The sequence below is a fragment of the Mauremys mutica genome, chromosome 6 (genome assembly GCF_020497125.1).
Source record: "Mauremys mutica isolate MM-2020 ecotype Southern chromosome 6, ASM2049712v1, whole genome shotgun sequence".
NCBI lineage: Eukaryota > Metazoa > Chordata > Testudines > Geoemydidae > Mauremys > Mauremys mutica.
In genome coordinates this window covers 94,051,067-94,078,948 of record NC_059077.1, presented here as the reverse complement: position 1 = coordinate 94,078,948, position 27,882 = coordinate 94,051,067, and the positions used below count along the sequence as shown (strand labels likewise).

General features: G+C 40.2%; 1 protein-coding gene and 1 long non-coding RNA gene across 7 annotated transcripts in view; one reads left to right on the top strand and one right to left on the bottom strand.

Annotated features, from left to right (window-relative positions):
* Positions 1-27,882, bottom strand: part of RORB (RAR related orphan receptor B) — a 193,408-nt gene that overhangs the window by 29,508 nt on the left and 136,018 nt on the right. For all 3 annotated transcript variants that reach the window (XM_045020891.1, XM_045020892.1, XM_045020890.1), the window contains 2 exons: positions 22,907-23,048; positions 19,007-19,408 (listed from right to left, as the gene is read on the bottom strand). In XM_045020891.1, the coding sequence (XP_044876826.1) occupies positions 19,007-19,408; positions 22,907-23,048 (544 nt within the window). The remainder of the gene's footprint in view (positions 1-19,006; positions 19,409-22,906; positions 23,049-27,882) is intronic.
* Positions 1-27,882, top strand: part of LOC123372642 — a 71,742-nt gene that overhangs the window by 1,078 nt on the left and 42,782 nt on the right. For 2 of the 4 annotated variants that reach the window (XR_006580379.1, XR_006580380.1), the window contains exons 2-5: positions 13,797-13,983; positions 16,841-16,952; positions 23,509-23,564; positions 24,383-24,575. This is a non-coding gene — a long non-coding RNA (uncharacterized LOC123372642). The remainder of the gene's footprint in view (positions 1-13,796; positions 13,984-16,840; positions 16,953-23,508; positions 23,565-24,382; positions 24,576-27,882) is intronic. The other 2 variants (XR_006580381.1, XR_006580378.1) reach the window with 2 other exon arrangements.

The window sequence follows — 27,882 nt, the reverse complement described above, 5'->3', positions numbered from 1 at the left end:
GGCTCTGCAGGCCTAGTGTCTGGGGTACCCTTTCCAGCCCAGAATCAAGTCCAGCAAATAGGTGCTTGCAGAGTTCCAGGACAGGGTCAGCTAGTGTCTCCCCTTGGGACCTCTCCATGCTGGCTCCCTGCCCAGCTGCTGCTTCTCCACCCTAAGTCCTACACAGTGTAACGTCTGGCAGTCACAGGGCTTTTCCACATGCAGCTTTGTCGACAGTCCCTGAGGTTTCTCTACAGCTCCCTGATGCCATGCAGCTCCCACTTTCAATCCCCAAATAGAACCTGGCCACTTCCTGGTTCAGGACCTTTCCTCTTACCTGGCCAGGGAAAAGGCAAGTACAGAGGGGTGAGGGCTGATGGGAGTGTAGTCCCTTGCTTTGCAGATCCATCACCCTATGTTATTTCCATGTTAAAAGAAGAATTAAAATAGCTAAAAGGGCACGATGTAAGTTTAGGTAGCAAGTTTCACAAGCATGGGAATGACTTTGCTAATATCCGTCAACACAATGAGCATGCCCAATGTGAAATAGTTGCTTTCAGAAACTTGAGCGATCAGACTCACCTGGGTGCTTGTGCAGTTGATAGAAATGTCGCAGTTAGGGTGACCAGATGTCCCGATTTTATAGGGACAGTCCCAATATTTGGAGCTTTTTCTTATATAGGCTCCTATTACCTCCACCCCCACCCTCACCCCGTCCCAATTTTTCACACTTGTTATCTGGTCAACCTAGTTGCAGTTCTTTTAACAGGAGTTCAGATACTGCAGTGATGGAGGCCCTATAAGAACCAGGATGGATGGATAGATAGAACTGAGTGAATACTGCCCTGCTGTGAGACAAGGGACAATCTTTTGTAACCCTGATCCATATTGTGTGACTGGAGCCAGAAAACAACAGCCTGTCTCTTCAAAGTGCTTTTGTGCAGCATACTTCTGTTTCTCTCCTGCCAATTCTGACTCCTGAGTGTTTTGTCAAATGTTATAGTAAAAAAGATGAAGAGGAAATAACAAAATGAGACTCAACCCAGACACAGCCAGCTAACATTACACACCTGAGAGGGGGGCATTAATCCAAGCCACATAGATATTCAATGTGTGGGAGAAAACTGGAAATCAGTAATATCCACAGGGACTTAGAAATGAGAGAGGACAACAGAACAGTTGTGACTTTCCAAAGAGATATGGCAGAAGAAAGGCAGATAGATGTTGGGCAATTTTGGGGAAGCTGCATATCTTGCAGCTGAGAGATAAAAGACCCCTCTGTAAAAGTTCTCTCTGTCCTCATTGCCAAAATTTAGGTTCATGCTATGGTGCTCTCTCATGCCAAGAAATCTATCTTCCTCCTCTCTATCATCCTTAGCTCTCACTTATTCTATCTGTCCATCATGTTCCAGATAAAATAATCTTCTTTCCCCATCACTATGACCAGGTAACTCCACTAGTTCCACTTTCATCCATGCAAAGTTCAAACTTTCCATCATTCCTTTAAGACTCTGCCTATGTATTATCTGTCATCCTCTGTCACTCCCCATTCATGCTCTGCTCATTCTTCTAAACCTCTTGCTCCCTCTCTCACTCTCATTTGGTGCCTTTTGTCATGCCCATTCCTTTGCTTGGAAGGACATCCCAATTCTTGTTGGCTTTCATCTTTGAAAGCAACTTCCTTCAACCTTCTTTCCACCATTGACTTCCTATGCTATCTAGTCTTCTGCCTCTGCACTACCCGACCTACTGGAGATATCAGATTTGCTTTCTGTATAATACAAATTATATTATTCTAATTAGTTTCGTCCCTTCACCGGACTTCCTTCCTTTTTCTGTTATTTTCATGTTGTACATGTGTCTATTTTAGACTATAAACTCTTCATGGTAAGGAGCCTGTCTATTTAGATATATCTCTGAAAAGTGTCATGCAAAGCTATATTACTACATACATGTTTGATATAAATAAAATATAATACTATATAACAATAAATCAATAGAAATAACAACAACAATAATACTAATAATAATCTATAAATGGCACTAGTAAAAGGCCAGCTGGGATTATTTCTCAGCACCAGAAAAATAGGGACAAACTAGCAGGAGTTCAGAGAATGACAGCTGCATTTCTGATAGAAGAGGACTCTTTAATCTAGAAAGCAAAGGTGTAACAAGATCTAACGTCTGGAAGCTGAACAAATTCAGACTACAAATAAAGCTCATTGTAACAATGTACCAAGGGATGTGGTCCATCACTTGAAGTCTCTAAATTGAGATGAGATCTAGTTATGTGCTTGCTGCAGAAATCACTTGGTGAAATTCTGTGGTCTGTGTTATACAGGAGGACAGGTTAGATGATCATCATAGAGCCTTCTGGCCTTGAAATGTATTAAACAACAGTTGTGTGGAAGAAGGGATTTACATGTAATGAAAGTATAAAAGACTAAAATAATCTAATTTGATTATGTGATGACCAGGGAGAGGGGTACATAGTAAATATCTACAAAGTATGACCACAATCCTGCAAACTACTGATCATGGGCAGACAGTTCCATTGATTTCAGTGAGTCTCTGGGCGGGTGCAACAATCCACCCCTGCACAAATTACAGTATTAGGGTCTATATTTGAATGACGGGGTTTGTTTAGTATTGTAGAGAGGATCTAACGGGCAATAATAGAATGAAATTAAGAAAAATAAAATTAAGGCTGATTATTAGGAAAAAAATCTGGGCAGTGAAGCCAACCAGAATATGGAATTGTCTCCCAGGGGAAATGACAGGGGGCTATAGTTTGGGACACTAGGGTACAGTTGTGTCCTGGCAAAGGGATGGGCTAACTGACTTAATAGGTCTTTACATTCAGTCAAGGTTTCTTTAAATTGTAGGCAGAAAAAAAGGAAACCAGCGTATTTTTGTAAGATTGGCCTAATTTACAATGAAAAAATGCTCTGCAGGGAAAGTGACAACGTATGGTTAACAACTTTGGTGTTCTAAAACTGGGACTATAGCTCACAACTTCCAAAATAGCAAGTGACCTTTTCTATTTTTGATTTCAGTAGCACAGCTGGATTTTTATTTTTTTCCAACCAAGTTTCCTTATTTTAGGTTTCAGTAGACCTCTCAGAGGTTACCACCTCTCAAACATACATTGTGCTGGTGAGTTAAGAATCTATCTACATCCAAGACATGTACAGAAAGCTGGACATTCCAGGCCAGGTCCCCATATGATGTAAATCAGCATAACCTGGAGCTACACAGATTTGGATCTCCATGTTTAATGTCAATATCAAAAGAACCCAAACTGCAGTGCTGATGGTTCATAAGGGAAAAACTTAGACAAAGGGACAAAGGCAGATCTGGTGTAAGTGGGTGCATTTTCATTTACTTGAATGCAGCTTGCACCAGCAGTGCATTTGGCCTGCTAAATATAAGCTACACTTAGAATTATGCAGTATATGCTTCCTATAGGCTCCTGAGTTTGTTCATTTGTTTCTCTTGTCTCATGAGGGAGTCTAGCTTTCTTAGCATCCCCTTCTTTTGCACTGGGAGCTGAAGAACTTTGAAGTGTGCCTCCTAAAATACTGATAATCATCCTCAATTAAAATGAATAATGAATTTTTAATTTCCCACTTACCCTCAGGATCCAGTTGAGTAGCTAAGAGCTCAGCTTATACCCTAAGTTGAGCTCTCTTAGGGATCCACTTTGAATTAATGCTGCAGTAACACCACAGCTTTGTTTGATAGCGGTTGTAAGCATTTATGTCAGGTTTTTAAATGTCACACAGCCTCTCAAGCCAAAAATCACTGAGGGTGTGCCCAGGATACCGCTAGGCTGTTGTCCCATTGCCACCTGAGTCCTAATTCTAGGTTTTGTGCTTTCAAAATAAAATGTTTTGCATTCTGTTAAAATATGGTCTCAGTTCTCTAGGTTTCATTTTATTAATTCATTTCTGGAATTTTTAGGAGGTGATAGAGTTATGAATGCAGAAAAATGCAAATGAAGTCTCACAAGTGTGGACCAAAGTGAATGTATGTCTTTAATGTATATAGACTATAGCGCTGGCTGAAAAATCTCAAATTTCAAAATTTGTTGGGGAAAAGAAAAGGAGGTGTGTGTGGTGGGGGGGAACTAATTTTTCCTGAAAATGTTTTTTTTTTCCTAATCTCATTTTCAACCATTTGCCAAATGATAATGCAAACAACAACAAAAAGTAAAGTACCAACAGGCACAAACCTATTGTATTAATTTAATTTATATAAAAGCCTAGCAACAGAATTTGACAATGTGACATTCAAATACTAGAAACTACAATACATTTGAATAAAGCTCTGATCTTGCAAAAAATTGGACCCCATACTCCCATCCAGAATTCAATGAACTGCATGAGGGCTTAAGGATACCTTTGCTGGAATTGGGTTAGCCAAAGATGAATTTTCTGCCAATTAGAAACAGGTTAGCGGACAGCAGAAGCACATATCACAGAAACTGAATAGTTAAAAGATTACAGGTCATGGACTCTATAAACAACATTTAATTATTACAGACATATTTTAAAGTATTTGAGATGAGCTGCTTTGTGACTCTTTCCAGTGTGGAATCACAGCTCACAGAAAGACATTTTTATACAGTCCTAGAGCATTAAAATTCAATTTATCCTGCAATAAGGGGGTGTCTATATTTATTATTAATTATTATTATTATTATTATTATTATTAGAACAAGAAATAAATTTTCAGCTGAATTTACCTAGAAGAACAGGAAATTCCTAAGGACTGGTGGCATTTTAAGGCTCTTGGAGTGTAATCAGAAAATCTCTGGCCCACAATAATATTTAATAATTCAAAAGACAATCAAACACACACAACCAAATACATTAAAAGAAATGGGACTTCTCATATGCTTAAAGTTAGGCATTTGCTTCAGTATCTTGCTAAAACGAGGCCATAGATTTCACAAAATCTAAGAATGAACATTTTGCCTTTTGTTTTTAATATTTTTTTAAAAAATCATGACAAAATTCTAAAAATAATTCACATCTTCCCTGGCAGTGTTGGAAACTAACACAGACCAATATTGAGCTAGTGCATAGGAACCAAAAAGTGAAACTGACTAGAAACAAAACTGGCCAAACAGCAAACAAGCAACATATATAGCAACATATATAGTGAGACTTGCAGCCCTGCTTTAAGAGTCCCAATCTATATAGGGCTTTTGCAAGACTCTTGTGAAAGACTATTTCATTATTAAGATATTTTTCCTGATATCCTGCCTCAAGTGTCTGGTGTGTTAATTTAATCTCATTATGGCCATTTATACCCCCTTCTTCCACCATAAATAAATGCATCATGTTTCTCCATCTCCCATATACTTGTCACTCATCTACTCTTTTTTTCGCATATAAGTCTCAAGCCACGTAATCATTTTTGTTGCTGTTCCTGAACTCTCTCCAGTTTGTGAATATCTTCCTCATGAAATAAAATCTTTAAAAAAGATGTTTAAAATTATCAGTGCCCAGTCATTTCTTCAAATGCAAGACACCAGTTACTAATGAAGCTGGGAACAGCAGCATAAACAAAACTAAAAAGGAAGTACAACATTCTCAACCGTGAAATAGTGGATAGTGACAAGGCTATGACAAACATTGTGGTTTTCCAACACATCTACTGCACAGGACATATAGTATTTGAAAATGGAGATGTGGTTTTGGGAATAGAAACCTATGATGCATATTCTCCATGCATATATTTTAGAAAATGCACTATAGATGTATAAAGTAAAGTTGCTCCAAGCAGCTATAAGCTACACACCTGTGCTCTAGTTGACTATGGTTAAAGGGAGATCCACAAAGAACACGTGTCAGAGTCTAGGGGCAATGTTAATTAGTGTGAGAGAGCAATGCATTGTGGACTTGACATGCAGAATAACAGTATACAGAGCAGGAAGGATATCAGCCAGAGACAACGTAAACAAGCCCTAAGACGAGGGGAGGATAAATGCTGGAATACAAAGGCTGCTCAGATGGTGGAGCAGGTGTCTAAAAAGGAAAGAAGGTACAGAAACAGAACAGTGCAACTCCAGCACACATTTACTCTCACAGATACCATAGCATTTCTGTGCTTCTGTGTGGCATGGGCATCATTGTTGCAGTTGGCATAGCCTCACAGAGGTGCTCTTCCCTCCATCGCCTGCCCTGCTGACACCTCTCTGGATTTCTATCATTCATGTCAGTTACTGTTCATGTAGGGGCCCTAACACTCACTTTTGCAGCTACTCTACCTCCCATTTCCCAGCCCCAATTGTTCTTGCAACTTCTGTGACCCATTCCGTCCAGAACGTCCTCATTATGGGCCAGTTGTGACAATACCAGTTGCCAGATTAAACTACTTCTGCTACTGACTTTGCTGCTCCATGCCATATGCTTTTGTGTGAATTAAATGGCCACCCCTCTGACATTTAATGGGCATGGTGTATCTCATTATTCATTACTCAGTGCTGGCTGTACATTGGTCTTTTACAATTCTTTATTATATGCCAACAGCGTTCAGGGCGCTGTGCAGAACGAAGACAGCCATGATCCCTGCCCTGAGAAGAGCACAATCTTTCATCACAATATTTCCTGGGAAACTTGTGGTTACATGATGCTTCGCTTATTCTGCACAGCTAGAGAAGTATGTTTAATAGACACTTTTTGGTGCACTCAGTGGAATAAACTAGTTTTATCAGTTTACAATATAAGGAGTTATTCCCATTTTTTTATTTAAACAATGTCCCTTTAAGAAAATGAAAAAATGCAGCCTATTTCAGTGGACTATATTTAACACACCTTGGAGTACAATCCATGCTAAAGTCTGTTCTTGCTTACTAAAAATTGTAAGTACATTTACATGTATTATTATTTCTAATTCATTTGGAAAAGTGGGTCAAAACTGTCATAAAAATCACAAAAACGTTGCCCTGATTTTTTTTCCATCAAAAATGTCACTGAAATTATGACTTTCAAAATGCACCACCCACCTCTATTTATTTGTATTACAGTTACAAATATGTAGTGGAATGCTCAAGGTCATGTATTTAGGGTCTAATAATAAGAATTTCTGTTACAAGCTGGGGGATCATCAGTTGGATGCAACAGAGGAGGCCTGTGACCTGGACAGATGACTCAGAGCCACCAAAGCAATGTGGGTATGAAAAGGCCAATGCAAGCTTATGATGTATTAGCTGAGGAATTTCTAGTAAAGAATGAGACGCATTAATGCCATTGTACAAGGCACTGGTAAGACCTCACTTGGAATACTGTGTACAGTTCTGGCCACCTGTGTTCAAGAAAGGTAAATTTAAACTGGAACAGGTGCAGAGAAAAGCTACTAGGATGATCGGGGAATGGAGGGCCTGTATTACCAGAGGTCTATCAAAAAAAAAAAAAGGTTGAGCTGGGATATGATTGCTGTCTATAAATATATTAGGGGAATAAACACCAGGGAGGGTGAAGAGCTATTCAAGCTGAAGGACAATATTTTCACAAGAATAAATGGATATAAACTGGACATAAACCAATTTAGGCTGGAAATTAGAAAAAGACTTTTAAGCATCACAAGGCTGAGGTTCTGGAACAGCCTCCTAATAGGAGTTATGGGGACAAACAACTTGATTAGTTTTGAGAAAGTGGACAAATGTATGAATGCAATTGTATGACATGGTTGTTTGTGACGGGAGGGGGCAGGGCTCAACAGTTCTGGGCCTCACTGTCTTAGGACAGTTTCTGTCCTATGTTCCTAAAGCTCTTGCTTCAGGATTTCAGCCGTCTAATAGCAGGGGTCAGGAAGGGATTTTCCCCCATGCCCCCCCTAGTGTATTCTGGGAGTGTTTTTTTTATCTCCTTCCTCTGAAGCATAAGGGATGGACATGGCTAGAGATAGAAGAGTGGGTGGGTTGGGCCAGGACTCTGAGGTGGCTCCAAACATTATCTCCCTCAGGTACTTGGCTGGCTGGCTCTTGTTCATAGTCTCAGGGTCTAACTGATCACCATATGTGGGGTCGGAAAGGAATTTCCCCCAAGGTTGTTGGTGACTTTAGATGGTCTCGTCCTCCTTTGAAGTGTGTGGTAGTGGGTCACCTGGGTATATCTCCCTTAATCATTTCCCTGGCCTCAAGCACTGTGTCCCTCCTGTTTTCTGGCTGCTGCCCATAATTATCTAGTCTCCTGTGGATTGCAATGCTTTGGTCTGGTTTTGTTTGTTGGTTTTAGTGCAATGGTGGTGTTGGTGTCCTGTGACATACAGGAGCTCAGATTAGGTGATCCAGTGGTCCCCTCTGGCTTAAACTCTGACTCTTGCAGTAATGCCCTAAACTTCCAATTAAAACATTGTCCGGGCGCTGTACAAACTCATTTCCAAAGGAAAACTGCCTTCCCACCCATCCCCCCAACATGATATACGATAAACAAAAAGGAAATAAGCTTTAAATCACCCTAGGCAGAACTCTGCTTAAACCTCTACAACAAACTTAAAGGGCAATATTAAAAGGCTTTGAGTCTAGCGTAAATTGATCAAACTCCAATTAGGAACACTGCCGACGGCTGTCATTTGTAACATTATAGTGACTTTATTAGCAGCCCTACAACTGACATGTGAATTGACTTAATCTTAAGAGAAGTTGAGTCCCTTTCAGAGATATACTGAAGTGATTTTGACTTGCAGGAAGATCTGGACTGAGGCATTCTTTAAGGGTATCTACTACATTTTCAAACAGTTAAACTAAATAATTTCAAATTAATTGCTTGATTACATAAATAAGTACTAGACTCATACAATTTAAAAAACACATTTCGCCATGCTTATTGAACTGCAATGGTGTGTGTGTGTGTGTGTGTGTAAGACACAGAGAGAGAGAGATGAGGCCGGATCCAAAGCCCATTGATATCAATGGGAGCTTCTGGGTGGTAAGCAATTTGAAAATCAGGCCAGTTATTTAGGTGCTTAAATATTGGCCTAGGCACTTAACTTAAAGCCTTTATTTGTGAAAATCTTGTTTATTTTCAAGGACTGAACTATAGGTTATACCGCAGACTGAATTCCCCCCAAAGTCATTACAGTTCAGTAAGCAATTAAATATGCCTTGATTAAATTGTAACAACATAGTAAGTTATCTACGTATATTTAGTTCATTTTAAACTGTCACATTGTGTAACAAACTCTAATAAGGCCACTGCATACATCTATAATTAGGTTGTTTTCAGTTAATTTTAACCCTATGACACACGACAACATGCTTGAATGAGAAACAAGGCATTGTAAAACTAGCAAACTTTTCAGTTTAAAAAAATAATTCTCTGCATTTCTGCAAACGTATACAGTACTTTTTGAAGTCAGATCAAACATTTACTTCTAAATGGTAAGCCAAGAGCAGCTAAAAAACCAGGTTTTACAGTGAAAAGGAATGAAAAAAAAAAAACGCTCTTCAGTTCCATATCAGCTGAAGCTAGAATGATGAAGGTGTTTCAGTTTTGCCATGTTCTAGTTTAATTCTCTGTTTTTCTGTCCTTTTGTCCCTTTTTCTGATGTAGTTGAAACAGTTTCTGACTGAGGAAAGCTGTCAAATTAGTTTTAAATCTTGCCATACACTTCTCTCTCTCTCTTTGTGAGTTTAAGAGGGAAAGGATGAGAGGGGAGGAAAGAGAGAGAGAATTAACAAAATAGTTACAGTGATAGTTACAAAAATAAGGGGGATTTCTTTGGTCTAAACTGTGTCAGATGTGCTGAAATGGGCATACAACTGTCATATTAATTTATTTTGACTATCACCTTTAAATAGGTATGGAAAGTAAGGTTATGATGGTATGGACTAGTGCCCAAAGGGTGTCTGTGGAATACACACATTGGAGTAGTTTAATTAGTCACTAGATGGCAACGTTGCTCCATTGAAATATAGCTTTCAGACATACTGTAGTTGTACTGGAGGGGATTTTAAAACAGGAGTTGAGAAATGTGACTTCATATCACCTCTGTAAGAGAGATCTTAAAATATGGCCTAGGAAAGAGAGATGCAAAGAGATACACAAGGCTCACAGGACCACAGTTATAGATGCATCAGTTTGTTCTGGTTTATCGTGCATGTGTGTTGCAATGGCAAGAAAATCCTATAGAATAGGTGGGATTTTAACATAGTACATGGCAGTATAGTATCTTTGAAATTTTTGAAATATTAAGAAGACATTTTAAAATTTTAAATATAATTTTAGGGAGGGATATGGGTTACAGTACAAGTCTGTCAGTCTCCTGAATGTCCCTTCAAGTAATCGATCATCTTAAGTTACATGCCTGCTGAAATCCAACTCGGCAGATTCTGAAGTGACTGAAGCAGGAGTTAGAGAAAACAAAATTCATACTCTTGGGGACATATTTTTTTCAACAGTTAGGTTATGTCTACACCTCAGCCTATGTTGGCAAAATGTATGTTGCTCAGGGGGGTGAATATTCCACTCCCCCTGAATGATATATATTACATTGACATAAACGCTTGTGTACACAGTTCTATGTCAGCAAGAGTGCTTCTCCCGCTAACATAGCATCTGCTGCTCGTGGAGGTGGGTTTTTTATGCTGATGGGAGAGGTTTCTCCCTTCAGCATAGAGCATCTTCATCAGATGTGCTGCAGTGGTGTAGCTGTAACAGCGCAACTATGCTACTGCATTTATTGACATACCCTTAGAAATGAAACATACCTACATGGTCTTGCGAGAAAGTATAGTGCTATCATAGAAACCTGGTATATGAAGCAAAGCATATAGCTTCAGTTCAAAGTGCTGCTGAAATCCCAATAGACTGTCATCATACAGAGATAGACCCAGCTCCAATTAAAGTCAATGGGAGCTTTTCCATTGATATGAAGGGTGGTTGAATTGGGACCTTACAATGTATCAGTGAAGGAGCCAAAGGCTTTTAAAAATTAATATCTCATATAAAAATGAGTAATTGTGTGCTAAATTGCTGGTTGTCAGCATGCTTTAATACTAAATAATAATAACAACACTTTACTGTATATAATGCTGTTTATCCAAGGACCTTCAACATTTTTATACACTGAACTGAATCATGGTTGAAACCTTCAAGGTATTGAGCACTGTAGTTTCTGTGAGGCTACCTGAACCCTTAATTGGAAGTTATTTTGCCCCCTACCTCTACCAATATTTTGGTTTTCTTTTCTGTTAAAAACCAGCCGAGGGTTTTTAACTTTAAATGTAACTTTTTATTTTTGCCATGTTGCAGACCTTATTTGCTTTTGGTTTCTGGTTGAAGGCAGGGTCAGAGCCAGCCCTACATTTTGCAGAGGCCTGTGTGAAATAAAACATGCACTCCTCCTTCACAGCACACTACAGAGTGGCTACAGGTGTTCAAGCACATTAGTTCATTCACAGTGGTGCAGGCTAAGGGGACAATATCAGGCCAGATGATGTCAACATTGTTCACTATTTCACAGTTGCTTATTGTAGTCGAAATTTCTAGATACACACGGCTGGCAGGTTCAGCTTAAGTAGATTACCACTACTTCCCGCCCCCTGTTAAGAGCTGATGTAAAGAGCTACCAGAGGAAGCCATTTGTGATGCACAAAAATATTTGTATTGGCCCTATAAAACCCAGGAACTTTGCTATGCAATCAGGAGTGCCATCTACCTTACCTATTAACTATTTGCATATATATATATAGATACAGATACTTCTGTAACACTCTCTACAGTTGTATCCCTGAATAGGCTCCCCCCCCCAACAGATATAATAATAAATTGTTATCCTTCTTCTGTGGATTTTACAGGAACTATGGGGATGGGGCTTGATCCTTTCCCTCAAAATAACATTAAATAACTATCAACTTTCCCATTCATCTTCCATAGCAGCCAGTTGTCTCGTATCGGACCCCAGTCTTGACAAGAGATTCACCAATGTAGGTATGATATTAGGAACTGTACCTTAACTAACCTAATAGTTAGTATCCCAGACAGAAAGTCTGGGAGAGAGGCAGTGCAGAAGCCCATGTTATTATACAGAGGCAGTTCGAACTGTGTCACTGAATAAAGAGGATTTCTTTCAAGCCTCTTGGACCCAGAGTCATTACTGAACACCACAGTGGAATCCCCTGCAATCAAAGGGACTCCATGATGCCTACATTGGTGGCTCTCTTTTGCAGAATTGGGCCTTATAAAATGAGAGAAGTGATTTAGCTGATCATAACTAGAGCAGTGTTAAATTCAGTGGGGTCATCAAATCCTTGTTCTGCTGCAGTCCACACAGACTTTTATCTCATGGATTTCACTATGAATTTCAGATTTGAAACCCAAAAATTAAAAGGTAAATTCTGTCAAATCAGCCAAATTTCATCTGCTTTGTTCTAATGGTTCATGATTCTTGGAGAACAGTTTCCATCACTCTTCAAAAAGAAAAAGAAAAAAGGAACCAGAACCTAAGGTGGTGCAAAGCTGAGGATCTGCCCCTATATATTTATTTTGTTTTTAAAACAAATTGTGAGTAGTCTTTTTTTATTTTGCTATGTAATACGAATTAGGATATTGGAACATATTTCTTCCAATAAATAGCTTTTCCAGTTATCAAATGCCTTAGTTTTGCATCTATGTTTAATTACCCACAAAGCCTGTTTATTGCTTCATATACTTTATCATGAACATTATTTCTTAGCTAGCAAAAAGACTTTCCAGTTTTGCTTCTATGCCCTGGGTACTGCTTTTGATTATATATATATCCCGTATTTAATAGAGGACAGTCATTTTACTCTCTTACCACATACTGTGACCAGATCATGTACAGTTATACAGGGAACTATTCAACCCCTTTGAATAAATGCATTCTGTTTCTAAATACAATGTGAGCCTGGAATTTAACTACTATTTGTTGATATGTCCTCCTACAGACCTATTTGCTGTTACAATATTTAGGAACACAAATTGGCATGCAGTACTTGAGTACATAAACTAGCCTATAAAAAAGCCTCATGTTGTCTTGGCATGATAGTATCATGTTGTTTTTTTAAAATATCTATTGGGTATCGGTATTGAACTTCAAAATGAAGAGATGAATATGACATTCACATTTCTACATTTTCATTACTGATATTAATAGCTGTGAACTTAGATTGAGAACATAGTGAAGAAGTTTTTTTTTTTAAAGAAGGTCTAAAAATAACATGTTTTTTAAAGAACAAATCATGCCAGGCAAACCTGACTTATTTTTTCTAGGTATTACAAAATTAGTACATGAAGAAGGGACCATCAACAATGTGTAAAGCATTTGATAGGGCACCTCATGAAATCTTATTTATAAAATTAAATCAAATTGGCTTTTAAGTGAACACCACGACATGGACTGCAAACTGGCTGATGGGCCACGAACAAAATAATGCTCAAAGGCAATTTATTCAATTGCAGCAAGTTGTTTAGTGGGGTGCAGCAGGGATCAGTGTTAGATTTAGTCCTTTTCTCTAATAACCTGGAAGAGAGGGTTTGCCACATGTTATTGAAATGAGCAAATGATTCTAAATTGTAAGGAAGTGCAAATGTAAGTGAGGAGAGAGACAATTTAAAGTGACCAAAAGAGGTTAAAAGAATGGCTACAGAAAAAGGAGATTCAGCCTTGGAAATATGCAAGCTAGTATATCTTGGGAAGCTAGCCCCAAGTGAACAATTTGATGCGGGGGAGAAAAGAACAAAGCTCTAATATCAAGGAGTTAGAGTAGAGCAGCAAAATAGAGGTTAGTGGGCATATAAAGTGGAAGCAAAAAACGCCACAGTGATTCTGGATTGTCTCTGCAGAGCCAACATGTCCCAAACCATGGAGCCACTTGTGTCTCTCCATTTCTCCATGTGATTCTGACGAGAATACACTTGCAATCAGTTTTGGATATCTCGGTACCAGAGAGATGTAAAGCAATTTACGGGAGTTGAATAAAATACAGCAACATGTATTTTGGCTGCAGAGTTTGAGAGATTCATTCTTGAGGTAAGATTAATAGAGTGGGTATAGTACCAACAGGCTAAGTGACAACTAAGGAGCGGCAAGATAACCAACTAAAAGTATTTTAAGAATATAAACAGCAGAGGAAAATTTAATCTGAAAAACTTCCTAACCATGAGATTGGCTGGAATGTCTCCAAAGAGGAGTAGTAGAATTAATGGAACATTAATGTCACTTGGGACAGTTAAAGCAAGACTGAGTAAATCACTAGAAAATATACTATAGGGAGCAATCTTCACTGGCATGGTATCAACTTAATACTTCCTTTCCATCTCTATTTTCTATTATTCTCTATCATTTTCACATAATAGAGGCCATAACTTAGGAAAGCACTTCTACTCACACACCAGTTAAATACATACTTAAATGTAAGCCCAGGCTTCAGTTTCATTGAAGACAACAGGACATAATGACATGCTAAACATTAAGCATAGGCTTAAGAGATATCCGGAATGTGGGGAGGGAGGACTTAAGCATATGCTTCAGTGTTTTCATATATTGGGGCCATGGACTGCAGAGCAATTTTGCAAAAATTCCAGCAATACAGCATTAGCACATCTTTTCTATTTTGCTTAAACATACCTCTTTACTAAAGAGTGAGCCAGGTAGTCAGAATTATTTATATATAACTGGGAAGTCAACAAAAGGACAGAAGAGCTGAAAAATATGTTGATTTCTTATTTATACTAAGCTACATACAATCATTGTACTGAACAGTTCATTCCCTTGTGAATAATATTACTGGTTCCCGCAGTTAAAGACACAGGGAACATCTCCCAAACTAACAGGATCTTTCAGAATGGAATGAAATTGATGTCAATGGAGATTCAGTAGAACCTCAGGGTTCCGAACACCAGGGTTATGAACTGACCGCTCAAACACACACCTCATTTGGAACCAGAAGTACACAATCAGCAGAGCAGCAGCAGAGACAAAAAAAGCAGCAGCAGAGACAAAAAAAAGAAGCAAATATAGTATAGTACTGTGCTGTACGTAAACTACTAACAAAACAAAAGGATTGTTTAAAAAAAAGATTTCACCAGGTAAGGAAATTGTTTTTGTGCTTGTTTCATTTAAATTTAGATGGTTAAAAGCAGCATTTTTCTTCTCACAGTAAAGTTTCAAAGCTGCATTAAGTCAATGTTCAGTTGCAAAGTTACAACTATTTCAGAGTTCCGAACAACCTCCATCCCGAGGTGTTTGTAACTCTGAGGTTCTACTGTCTGCAAACTGACACTAGTTGAAGATCTGATCTTAAGGGTGTCCACAGTAGTTTTCATTCATTAAAAAAAATAAAAATAGAACTTGGGTAAAATTTTCCAAAGGCCCTAGGTCCAATTTTCAAAAGTAACTTAGACACTTAGGCCTGGTCTACACTTGGGGGGGGAGGGGTTCGATCTAAGGTACGCAACCTCAGCTATGCGAATAGCGTAGCTGAAGTCGAAGTACCTTAGTTCAAATTTCTTACCCGTCCTCATGGCGCTGGATCGACGTCCGCGGCTCCCCCGTCAACTCCGCCACTGCCGTTCGCGGTGGTGGAGTTCCGGAGTCGACGGGAGCGCGTTCGGAGTTCGATATATCGCGTCTAGATGAGACGCGATATATCGAACTCCGAGAAATCGATTGCTACCCACCGATATGGCGGGTAGTGAAGACGTACCCGTAGGCAGGTAAGTCTCACAAAGGGCTAGATCCATAAAGGAAACTTAGGCTCCATATTGCAATGCCTAAAGTTTAGAATCCTGCCATCTGCTGAAATCCTTAGCTGTAACTTAATCATTGGGTCAGAGAAAAAGTGAGAATGACTCTATAGACAAGTGGTTAGCACGCTGTCCTGGGAGACCTGGGTTCCAGACCCTGTTCCACTGACTATTTAAGTAGTTCATAAAAAGTGGAACACCTTCAACAAGAGAGATGTGCTTCAGTGTTTTCCTGTTTTGGGACCATGGACTGTAGGACAGTGTGAGAGACTGAGAGAGACCCACCCCAGAATACCATATAGCCCAGCAGTTAGAGTACTCACCTTCTTCCTTTCTGTTTGTGTGGAGCCTGATCTGGTAGGCATGCTCTACAATGGCCTCTGAGAATGCCTACAGATTGGCCTCCACAGGCGAGATAGGTTAGGGAATTCCTAGCTTGAGGATCCTGCTGGGGCTTAGGTCGCATCAGGATTTAGGCAGTGTGCATGTCCACTGGCAGAAACGTAGGCACACTGGGGACTTTACCAGTGAAAATGTAGCAACCTAGGAAATTTAGGTGCCTACAGGGTTAGGTGGCAGCTGAGCAGAGGTTTTGAGGATCTAAATTTTGGACTTAAGTGCCTAAATTCCTTTGTGGCTGTAGCCAAAAACCTTTGCTTGGTCCTACTTTCCCTACCCAAATTTGGAGCTAGTATAAGGCTGCTCAACCACCAAACGGTTTTCAGTTTCACTAAGGGGAGAGCGTGAGAATTCTTCCTGTGCTGTGTTCCACTCTCCTCTGATAAACCCTCACACTCCTCAGCCTTGTCCCATCCTCAGGAAGCTAAAGTTACCCTGAATATCAGAGGGAAATGTAGGGAAAGGAAAGGGCGAGTCCCAACTCAGTGCTCACTGAATCGTCTTATTCCAGTGTGTTGAAGAGCAGTTGTCTGATGTGCTCACCTCTGGTATGATCAGAGGGAGTGGAAGAGCAAGGTGAGCCCAGCCCAGTTTTTTGCTAGGAAAGCAAGGAAAGAATGAAGATTTAGGCAGGGATATTGTCTTATCTGAGTGACCCTGAAGGACGAGAGAGTTTGGGCCTGATCTAAAACCCACTGAAGTAAATGGAAAGACTCCCACTGACTTCATTGTCTCTGGGTCAGGCCCACAGAGAGCCCAAGAAGCAGTGAGGCAGCACCTCATTATCCACACCCAATCAATCTACTGCAGTGTTGCTGTTGGCACACCACCGAAGCGATCGGTGCCCTGGTGCAGGTGAGTATTGGCTCACAGTTTTTTAGATAAACAAGTAGCAATTAGACTGACGGTACAAATTACAGCAGTATCTTCACTCTCATTACAAAGTCCCTCCCTGCACAAGATACTTCAGGGGCACAAATGCTGGTATCTATTAGACTTGACTTTTCTCCTTTGTTCCCACCCCGGACATCTTTAGGCACAAATTGGAAATGTGACTCTTCGAAAGCATATAGACACATTTTCACAAGCCAAGATCCACATACAAAACATTCAGTGTGTGCAAAGATCTCAAAGATTTGGTTTTGTGAGAGTGAACCTATTTTAGTTTATTGTTTTACTGATGTTATAGATCAGTGGTTCTCAACTGTGGGTCTGTGAGCCATTTCAGGGGCGCCACGGGGCCCTGCGACTGAAGACTGAAGCCCTGAGCCCCAATGCCCTTTGCAGGGCTAAAGCCCAGAGCTGTGGGGCTGAAACCCCCATGGGATTGAAGCCCCCCATGGGATTGAAGCCCGGAGCCATGGGACTGAAGCCAAGAGCCCTGGTGCCACCCTGGAGGGCTAAAGCCCCAAGTCCAAGGGTGGAGTTGGGAGGGTATAAGGGGCATTGTCCCCCCCCACACACTCTCACACTGCAGTGCCTTACCCAGAGCGGGGCAGGCCTGGGGGCAACTCCACACCCTTCCCCACCTCCTTCTTTCCCCCAGCCCCTGCGGAGAGGCCCTGCCCCCTGGCCAGGTCAGAGGTGGGAAGTTGGAGCCAGGCACTAGGGGCAGCTGCTGCTCTGACTGCTGCCATAAACAGGGCAGCCACAGAGCCCCTGCCTGCACTTTGAGCTGTTTTCAAACTGAGCTGAGCCCCACTCTACCCATTTGATTGATAAGTTTTGGGTGCAGCTTCCCCCCACCCCCCAGACAGGCTGGATGGACTGCTGAGGTGAGTCCGGGGGTGGAGGTGACGATCCCTCCCTGGACCATGCCGTGCAGAGCTGGCCTGAGCCCTGCTCCCACCAAATAGAAGTCAAACTACACCTATGCCCGAGGACACTCCCCCCCCCACCTTCCCTGGAGGTTTTATAGCATGTGTGTGTGTGTGTGTGGGGGGGCTCAGATAGAAAAAGGTTGAGAACCTCTGTTATAGATTTCCCTTTTCCTCTTGTTTTTTAATTAAACTCAATTAAAGAGGTGTTACCCTATAATTTTATTCTAAACCACAACTGACTCAGCATTCATCACTTGTTGAGGTGGGAAGCTCTTAATTAGTAAGCCAGCCTCTTTTTCTTTTTTCTTTTTCTTTTCTTAGAATAGAATACAGTGCTCTTGGCTGAGTGTGTACAGGCGAGAGCTTGAGACATTTTATTTAGTTAGAAACCCTCCCTAGCGTGTGACCAAAAGAACATTATTGTTCACCCAAACCCAGCCTTTTTTGCTGTCTGAAACACCTGGCAGAAGGCTTGCACTATCATTTGCACTGGCAGCTAAAGGAAACCTTGAGTAAGATGTATGTCCAAAACATCCAGAGAGTTAATCAGAAGAATACAAATCACAGCCTATTTCGGGCCAGATCCTCATCTCAGTTACACTGCTTTAAATCAAGAGATCAGTGAAATTACTCCAAATGTACATCTGTGTAACTGAGATCAGAATCTGGTGCACATTTTAATAATAGAATGAGCCACCTTAGGGACTCTTTGTTTTGACAAGAATATGTATAGCTGTCAGAAAAGATCATTAAACCCTTCTGGTAATGAGCTCATTTGAAACAAGCTCCCCATTAGTAATTATCACTTGGTTTTGATTGATTCATCAGTTGCTTTCGGTGTTCCAGTTTCATAAACAGTTCATGAATTGCTGAGTTAAGAAATGTAATCATTATTTTAGAATTTGGTAAACTCAGTCAACAACGAAAAAACCCAGCCAGCCAGCCAGCCAGCCAGCCCTGTTTCAGGACCAGTCCATTCTAAATGAATTGGCTGTGTACCATAGCCATTATAGCTGGACTGCAATTTATTCAACAACAAAGAAAGTCAAATGGAACAGTGAATGCTTGAGAAGTGAAATTTTTTCTTACCTATTTCAGTCATGGTTATCCCCGGAGCTAATTGCCCATTGTTGAAAGAGCTATAGGTAAACAAGTTTGGTACAGAAGTGAGGTCATAGATAGGTTCCTGCTTTATCTGTTTGATTCCAGTCATGTCTAACCCAGACTGATCTGGGGAGGGCTGGGCAGAATCCACATTATAATAACCCTCGGACTTTGGCAGGTCAATGACATGCCCATTCGAGTAAGTGCCACCAGTTTCGTTGTTCAGGTTGCTCAGGCCGTTACTGATGCTGCTGCTGTATACCCTGGCAAGGGCTTCTGCCTCACCACTCTGCTGCTGCCGTTGCTCCTGTAATCGCTGCTGGTGCTTCTGCACTTCAGCATACAGGCTGTCCCTCTGCTTTTTGGACATTCTTCCAAATTTCACAGCTGAAAAGCAAACCATAACAGAAACCATTGCTCTCTTTTCTTAAATCATGTTCCTATTTACATCACTTTTGCCCTGTCTTTCCTCCGGGGAAATCAGAAATGATACAAAGCTGCAGACTACACACGTTTTATGAAAGCTGAAGCATTATGTTCTTGGATTTGCAAGGTACCAACATTGCTCCATTTTGACAAACCTGGTCTCAGTCAAGCAACATACTCCTCCCTGGCATCTTTCTCTTGCCTTTCTGTGTTCGCTACACAACAACCCAGAGGTATATAAAACTTACAACCTTTAGATTTGTTTCCCGTGTGATTTATCAACTTGCTCCCAAACCTTTAAACTATGCACTAATTGATTAGTGCCTTCTGATGAAAGCAAATCCTAAAGCCCTATTATTGCAACCTTTCAAGGGGCTGTTATCTTCACACTCCTATTTTTTTAAAAAAAACAACACTACAGGTTAGAGTTAGGACCTGCAGGGAAATGACAGACTTGAAGGTAAGCAGCATAAACGCATGGCACATCTGCCATAAAAGCAAAACTTATGGATTTACATAATCATATTTTACATAATCTCCATGTGTAAAATCTGTACATTCTTCACTGATGACAAATGAAGGAAATAGTGTTACTTTTAGAGTAAGTCAGCATCAGGGTGCAAACTGGATTCTCCAGCACTTGAAATCTTTAGAGACTCATGTCTTCCTAAAATATATGCTCTGATTCAAGCATGAGTTATTATGCTTGATGCAAGAATTACTGGCTGAAATTCTATGCCCTGTGTTATACAGAAGGGCAGTCTAGATGATATTAATGGTCCTTTCTGGCCTTAAAATCTATTAAATATTTTCAAGTAGATCTGGGAAACCTCAGCCCAGAGATGGTAAATAAGCTTTTAGAACAAATGAGGTCACTCAGTTGGGAGAATATCTAGAGGGGATCAAGGATGGAGCTCTGAGGGATATCAATACAAAGCACAAGAGAGGGACACTTGGACATGCCTTTTTGGGAATATAATTATAGAATGATTATTAGCCAAGATGAGCAGTGATGGTGCCCCTAGCCTCTGTTTGCCAGAAGCTAGGAATGAGCAACAGGGGACCAATCACTTGATGATTACCTGTTCTGTTCATTCCCTCTGAAGCACCTGGCATTGGCCACTGTTGGAAGACAGGATACTGGGCTAGATGGATCTTTGGTCTGACCCAGTATGACCATCTTTAATGAAGCATCAAATACGCGTTTAATGTGGTATGAGGACAAGTGTTTTCTAAAGCCGCTGAATTACTTTAGATCCTTCTACATATTGTGCTAAATTCAGAGACATAAATGACATAAATGACATTTGGCATAAATGACTGCCAAAGATGGGCCTGATTCTCATTTACACTACGGCCACTTTATACTTCTATTTATACACACTTTCAGGCCCTTTTACGATAGTCAGATCCTATAAGTCTGTGTGAATGTGACTGTAACTTGCATGCTGAGGGAGCAGAAAGAGGTGCAAAAAGAGAGGAAAAGCACCAAAGAAAGCAGAGTGCAGGAAGGTATATCAGATAACAGCCCCATCAGTTTCTCACTCCCTTTTAGGGATTGCTTTCCCTGCTATGGTCCTGCCTTTCCAACCCCATAGCACGGAAAATGTAAAATATACCACTTTACACCATCATTTGCATTGCCTATGGATCCTGCCCATCACACACTTCTCACTCTTATTTTAACCACACGAGATCAGAGCAGGGAGGACCAATCCACAAGGACTTTATGCTGAAAAAAGCAACTACATATTTTCTTTAATTTCAGGGCCTCAGTAATAGAAACAAACACCCACTGTTTATGCTCATTATATTTTCATTAATTGGACTCTCCAGCTGCTGTCAATTAGCATCCTGCCTCTGCATGATAGAAATGAGTCTGTTATTAGACAGAGTTAAAATTCACATATGATTTCTTTGTAACAACGAAAAAAATCAATCAAGGCAAGACTGTTTACGTGAGTGTTTATACTCATAGAGGTTAGAGGAAGGCAGCACTGGGAGATTAAACCCTCTCTTCACTTACACCAATGAAAACTCAGGGCCACTGAGAAACTCTGCTTTACAGGTGAGGGACAGAGCACTAGCAGCCAAATACAAATGTCCCGTGATACCTTAAAAGCCCTCAACTGCAGTCAGGAGACAGCACTTTTATGAGGAGACTATATGCTGATTAGCTGCTGAAAGAGCACAGCTTTAATCTTCTTTGGGCAGAAATGAGAGGCTAAGAACCTCGTATGCTGCACACTAGATACCAAGCTGAATTCACTTAATGGTGAGAGTGTAGTACCCTTACGCATGTTGGATAGAACTTTACACCGTGAACTGTCTCATTGTACCTATGGAGTATTGCAATCTGACCTTAAACTAATGTAAAACCTCTGAACCATCTAATGAACATAATTTCTCTGGTGATCTACAAAGCTCAGAGGAATTTGAAATACATTCAAATGGCACATTTTTATAACTGTCCAAGACATTTTTTTGGGCCGCTATATAGATATAGATAACCAAATTAAGATAATATGCCTACAAAATAGGAGACATTTTTGTTTTCTTTTTGATGATTTTAAAACTTCAGTATGGATTTGGGAGCAATCCAAATTAACAGTAGTAGCTAGGGCTGAAATAATGCAGACAGACTTTGCTCAAGCTTTCTTGCACAGCTCTGCTATTGCACCTCAATGCTAACCTGCAACACAACTCTTATTCTAGTCCCAGGTAATTTTTATTCTCAGTTTGTCACTCATGCTGACTTGCGTCGCAGTTTGGGGAGTGGATAAGAGGACTAACAGTAAGGACTCAGACGAGACCACCAGCACTAAAATATATAGTTTGTTCTGTACAGCCTCACCCTGAAGTTTCAACTGGATACAAGAATCTTCTTCATTTTTTGTTTTAAGCAGTTGTGTAGCTCTCTAGTTCACTGCTAAACAGCAGAAGGTTGCACCAAGTCGTTCCTTTGTAATGTAATGTTATTTTTACTGAAGTGCTTTCAGATCCTTTAGCATAAAAATTGCTCTAAGCGTGCATATTTCCTTTTGAACTGTATATTTTATTTATTATACTGTCTCAGGCCCTCAAACATTTTTAAGCAGGGAGAGTCTTAATACATCAATATTTAATATTATTAATATAAAATGTTATTATCTGATCCAGCATACGAAGCCCTCTCTACGAGGGGAGGACCTTTTTGCTTTTAATCAGAATGCCACATTTCTCTTTATAACATTTTGTTTTAATCTAATGTTGCTCTCTATTTTGTTATTCCCCCACCCCCATGAGAAAATGCTCCTAAGTTTAAGGAATGGCAAAGATCTATGTTTTACTGTGAACGTGTTACAGAGCACTTAGGTTTTCTTCTTTCTTTCCAGAAATCTGTCGGGGGGTTAAGTAGTCAGCAGCAATGAAGAACGGTTTCAAAGGGTTTATCTATGAAGTAGGAAGCTAACTCCTTACCGTCTCTAGACATTCCTAGGGCAAGACACTTCTGCAGTCGGCAGTGTTGGCAACGATTTCTGTTGGTTCTGTCAATTAAACAGTTTCTCTGCCTGGGGCAGGAGTAAGAGGCATTGTTCTGCTGACTCCTCCTAAAGAAACCCTAGAGAGAGTGTGAAAGAGAGAGAGAGAATTACTATATATATATAGATAGATAAATAGATATAGTGGCATGCCACTGCAATAAACTCTAATTCAGTGAAATTTTGTTTATGATACAACTTCGTAAATGATTTAGCCAGAAATAGTGAAATAAAATCATGTTCTCTCCTGATCTGAAAAACCTGTGCATTACTCTGTAAAATATAATATGAGGGTATGAGTGTAACAAACAGGATAGAGTGATAAAATATAGTACATCCTCAATATACAATAAACACTGAACTTCATCAAATGCTCAGGGAGACTCTCACCAATATTTCTAACAAGGCGGCTTATTGCCATTTGTTCTGAATACTTTTTTTGTTAAAGAAAAGGTATTGGTAACATCTAACACTGATGATTTGTTTATTCACTGGCTACATGTGGTATCAGAAGTTGTAATATACTGTATGATTCCCTAGGTTAACTGGAGAAGCTTAAACTGATTTGGAGAGACAAGATACTCCACAGGAGAGAGGTAATTCAAATTGAGGCATCTAAAAGAGCCGTAGGATTTAATGACCTTACTAGCTAAAGTGCAAAGGAAAAAGAAACGCTTTTAAACAACACCACCCTCCTCCAGGAAAAAAATCATGACATTTCGTATGTAAAAGAAATATATTATTGTCAGGTAAATACAGAAAGTTAAAAATCCCAGTTTAGCTAGGGAATAGGCTAAAAAGTTTTAAAACTTTTAGTTACCCAGTCTCAGTAGGGTTTTTTGAGTGTTATTCTGGTCAGTTGTTTGGATTTGTGACTGGGGACAAGAGTACTAGAACCCGAGAGCATGTCCTTACTTAGTCATAGCCACTGAGAATGGCACCATCAGGCAGCATTACGGCAGAAGTGACAAGAAATGCCAGAGATGTCAAGAGGAATGGAGCCAGGAAGGGGAGATGACAGAAGTAAAGCTACACTTGATGTGCTTCTCTCTTCTACAGAACAACGAAAGGTAAAGAGCACAGGAGGAGCAGGGAGCCCAGAGAGGGGGAAGAGAAACAAAGAAGAGAAGTTCATTGGAGAACCTAGCAGCTTTAGAAACAGGCAACTGCACACTTACACAGTGAGAAAGAGATGGAGGGGAAGTCTAGCAACTGCAGGAAGCCAGGAAGGCAGATAGAAGGTAAAAAGTGCAGTTAGCATCCATAGGAGGAAGACAGAGTAAGTAAAGTTAGACACTGGTAGCAGTGGCAGTGAGGTGGTTGAGTGTTGCTAGGATGGTTTGTAGACTAAACCTGAACTGAATCAGCAAGCTAGGGCTGGCTTCATTCAACAGCTAGTCCGGTATTGTTTCAGTACAGAACTATGGATGACAGCAGCAAATCATGGCAATAATAATAGCTGTGGCGTCTGGAGAAATAATGGTGAAGAAACAATGTAATTGGATTGTACATGACTGGATTCACTCAGTAAAGACAATATTTGAAGCTTCACTCAAGTCCTAGCGCACTGAATGATGGCCAGAGGTGTCACTACCACTGGACAACAGGTATTGAGTTTGAGTACAGATACTGACATTCCCAGTCCATGAAGTGAAGTTTAAAAGTCCCATTTCATCTACCCTGCATTGGTTGTGTTAGTGGTTATAATTTAATTTAAGATGTGAGTTTTGTATCTTTGGGAATGCAGTTGTCCTTTAGGGAAAGTACCAATGAAAAACTGTAGAGCACTTATCTGATCCTGACTGACAAAGAATTTACTGAAGCCATGGCTGTGGGATTAATTTAAGGCCAATTTAGCACTAATTATGAGACATTTCTTATGTATTTGCCATACTTTATTAGAAATTTCCTTTTTGGCATAGAAAGGGTTTTCTGCTTTAAATGTAAGTAATTCCAGTGTGAATAGGGAATTGAATGAATGGATTAATCAGATCAGGTCAATCTTATTTTTAAAGGTAACAGTTATAAAAATTATTTTTTTTAGAATTGTAACTATTACACAGTCTAGAATATCATATTTTAGTGCTACATAGATTTTCATAGTGAAGACTGTGCTGCTTATTTTCTATCATACAGGAATTTACACAGTCATTCTTTGTTCCTATTAGAATATCATGGGTCATATTCAAATTTTGACTTGGTATAATTTATTTTTTCCCTTCCCTCATCAGATCTAAATGTTTTCTTGGACTATATAATATTTTATATCCTTTTTTTGAATGGCTACATTTATTGGGGAGAATAATTGCTCTTTTGGGTAGAAGAATTGTACTGACCTAGTGCGTAGAGTAGAAGAGCTAAAAACAAATTTCTTGGCTCTTTTCCTAACTCTGACATTGAATCACTTTGTGATGTTGGGCAAGTCACTTAACCTTTCTCTATCTCAGTTTCCCAGTCTGTAAAACAGGTATAGTAATATGTTCCATACCTCTAAGAATTAGGCTTCAATTTTAATCACTTCCCATAACGGTGGAGAGACAGGTGGAATGAGACACTTTTGAGAGCCCCAGAGACATTGAGGTAGGCACAAGGGGTGAAACCCAGGCCTCAGTGAAGTCGGTGGGAAAATTACCAGAAGAGATCAAATTCCTGAAGATACTCAGGCATGCTGCAGGATATGACAGTGCTATTTGCGACACCCTTTAATAAGGTGCAATGAGGACTGATAGATCAGATATAGAGTGATCGCTTGTGAAAAGTGCTCACACGCAGGTGACAGGGTGTTTTTGTCATTTATCATTTTCCTGTATGAATTCATTTGAGAGAGTAGTGATTATCTGGTTTCACCCAGATAGTTTTTATTGGGGCATTTAGTGCACTCAATGAGTAAAGATGTGTTGTGGTGGGTGTTGATCACTGTAGCAGTGGAGATATGGCTGCAGGTTTTGCATCTGTTGTTCTGTCTGGTTTTGGTGCCGTTTTGAGTAGCTGTGTCCTGGTCTGCGAGGAGCTTACTTCTGATGATGAGCTTGGGTTGAGGGGTTGTTTAAAGGCCAGAAGTGGGTGTTAACAAAACGATCACTCTATGGGCTTGTCTTCATGTACAGCACTGCAGCTGCACTACTGTAGTGCTTAAGGGTATGTCTTCACTACTGTGGCTGTGTAGTCGCGGTACCAGGGCTGGAAGAGAGCTCTCTCAGTGTTGTAAAAAACCCACCACCATGAGAGGAGTAGCCCCCAGTGCTGGTGCACTGTCTATACTGCCACTTTACAGCGCAGAAACATGCATCGCTCGGGGGAGGGTGTTTTTTCACACCCCTGAGCAAGAAAGTTTCAGCACTGTAAAGTGGCAGTGTAGATGAGGCCTTAATGAAAATGCTACTATGCTGAAGGGAGAAACAGTGTAGTTAATCCACCTTCCCAAGAGGCAGTAGCTCTCCCATTAACATAGCACTGTCTACAGGAGGGCAGATGGATTAGGATTTTGCACACCCCTCAGCGACATAGTTATACTGGTTATACTATACTATACTGATATAGGTCTATATTGTAGACGTGGCCTATATCTGACCTCTCAGTCTTCATCCTCAAAGGAAACACTTTGAGCCCGGATGCTTAAATTCATAACTCTGCTAGACACTAAAAATCATGGATTGAACAGAGACACTGGATTTATGGCTTATTACAACAATCTGTTACTCTCTACCCCCTGTTTTTGTCCTATGACTGCAGAAGTGTTAAGGGGACACTCTACCTTGAATGGTCCCTTAGAATATGTGCTAACTACTTATAAGAACATAAGAACGGCCGTACCGAGTCAGACCAAAGGTCCATCTAGCCCAGTATCTGTCTACCGACAGTGGCCAATGCCAGGTGCCCCAGAGGGAGTGAATCTAACAGGCAATGATCAAGTGATCTCTCTCCTGCTATCCATCTTCATCCTCTGACAAACAGAGGCTAGGGACACCATTCTTTACCCATCCTGGCTAATAGCCATTTATGGACTTAACCACCATGAATTTATCCAGTTCTCTTTTAAACGCTGTTATAGTCCTAGCCTTCACAACCTCCTTGGGTAAAGAGTTCCACAAGTTGACTGTGCGCTGCGTGAAGAAGAACTTCCTTTTATTTGTTTTAAATCTGCTGCCTATTAATTTCATTTGGTGACCCCTAGTTCTTGTATTATGGGAATAAGTAAATAACTTTTCCTTATCCACTTTCTCCACATCACTCATGATTTTATATACCTCTGTCATATTCCCCCTTAGTCTCCTCTTTTCCAAGCTGAAGAGTCCTAGCCTCTTTAATCTTTCCTCATATGGGACCCTCTCCAAACCCCTAATTATTTTAGTTGCTCTTTTCTGAACCTTTTCTAGTGCCAGTATATCTTTTTTGAGATGAGGAGACCACATCTGTATGCAGTATGTTAAACAATCTGTTCCAACTTGCATTTTGCTGTGATGCTGGGAGTGCCTTTCCCAGACTTGAAGAGCTCTGTGTGGCTCAAAAGCTTGTCTCTCTCACCAACAGAAGTTGGTCCAGTAAAAGATATTACCTCACTCACCTTGTCTCTCTAATATCCTGGGACCAGCACAGCTACAATTAGACTGCATACATCTTTCTTCATGACAGTCTCATGAAACAGGATTAGACTAATTGATCTGCTACTTTGAAACTGGCACAAAAACAAAAGGGTTACAACTGTGTTAAGTGGTAGAGGAGCTTCTTATCTCGATATGCACATAGAGCTAAGAGGCATTGTCTCCTCTTGAGGCACACACAAGGGCTACCAGTAACAGTAATCACATCCAGAGGAGACTTTATTCCTTACTGCTTTATATAGACTGGTTACAGAGACAAGAAGCTCTTTTTCTGCTTAAAAGCATTTTTCTTTATTATTTTTGTGCCAATTTT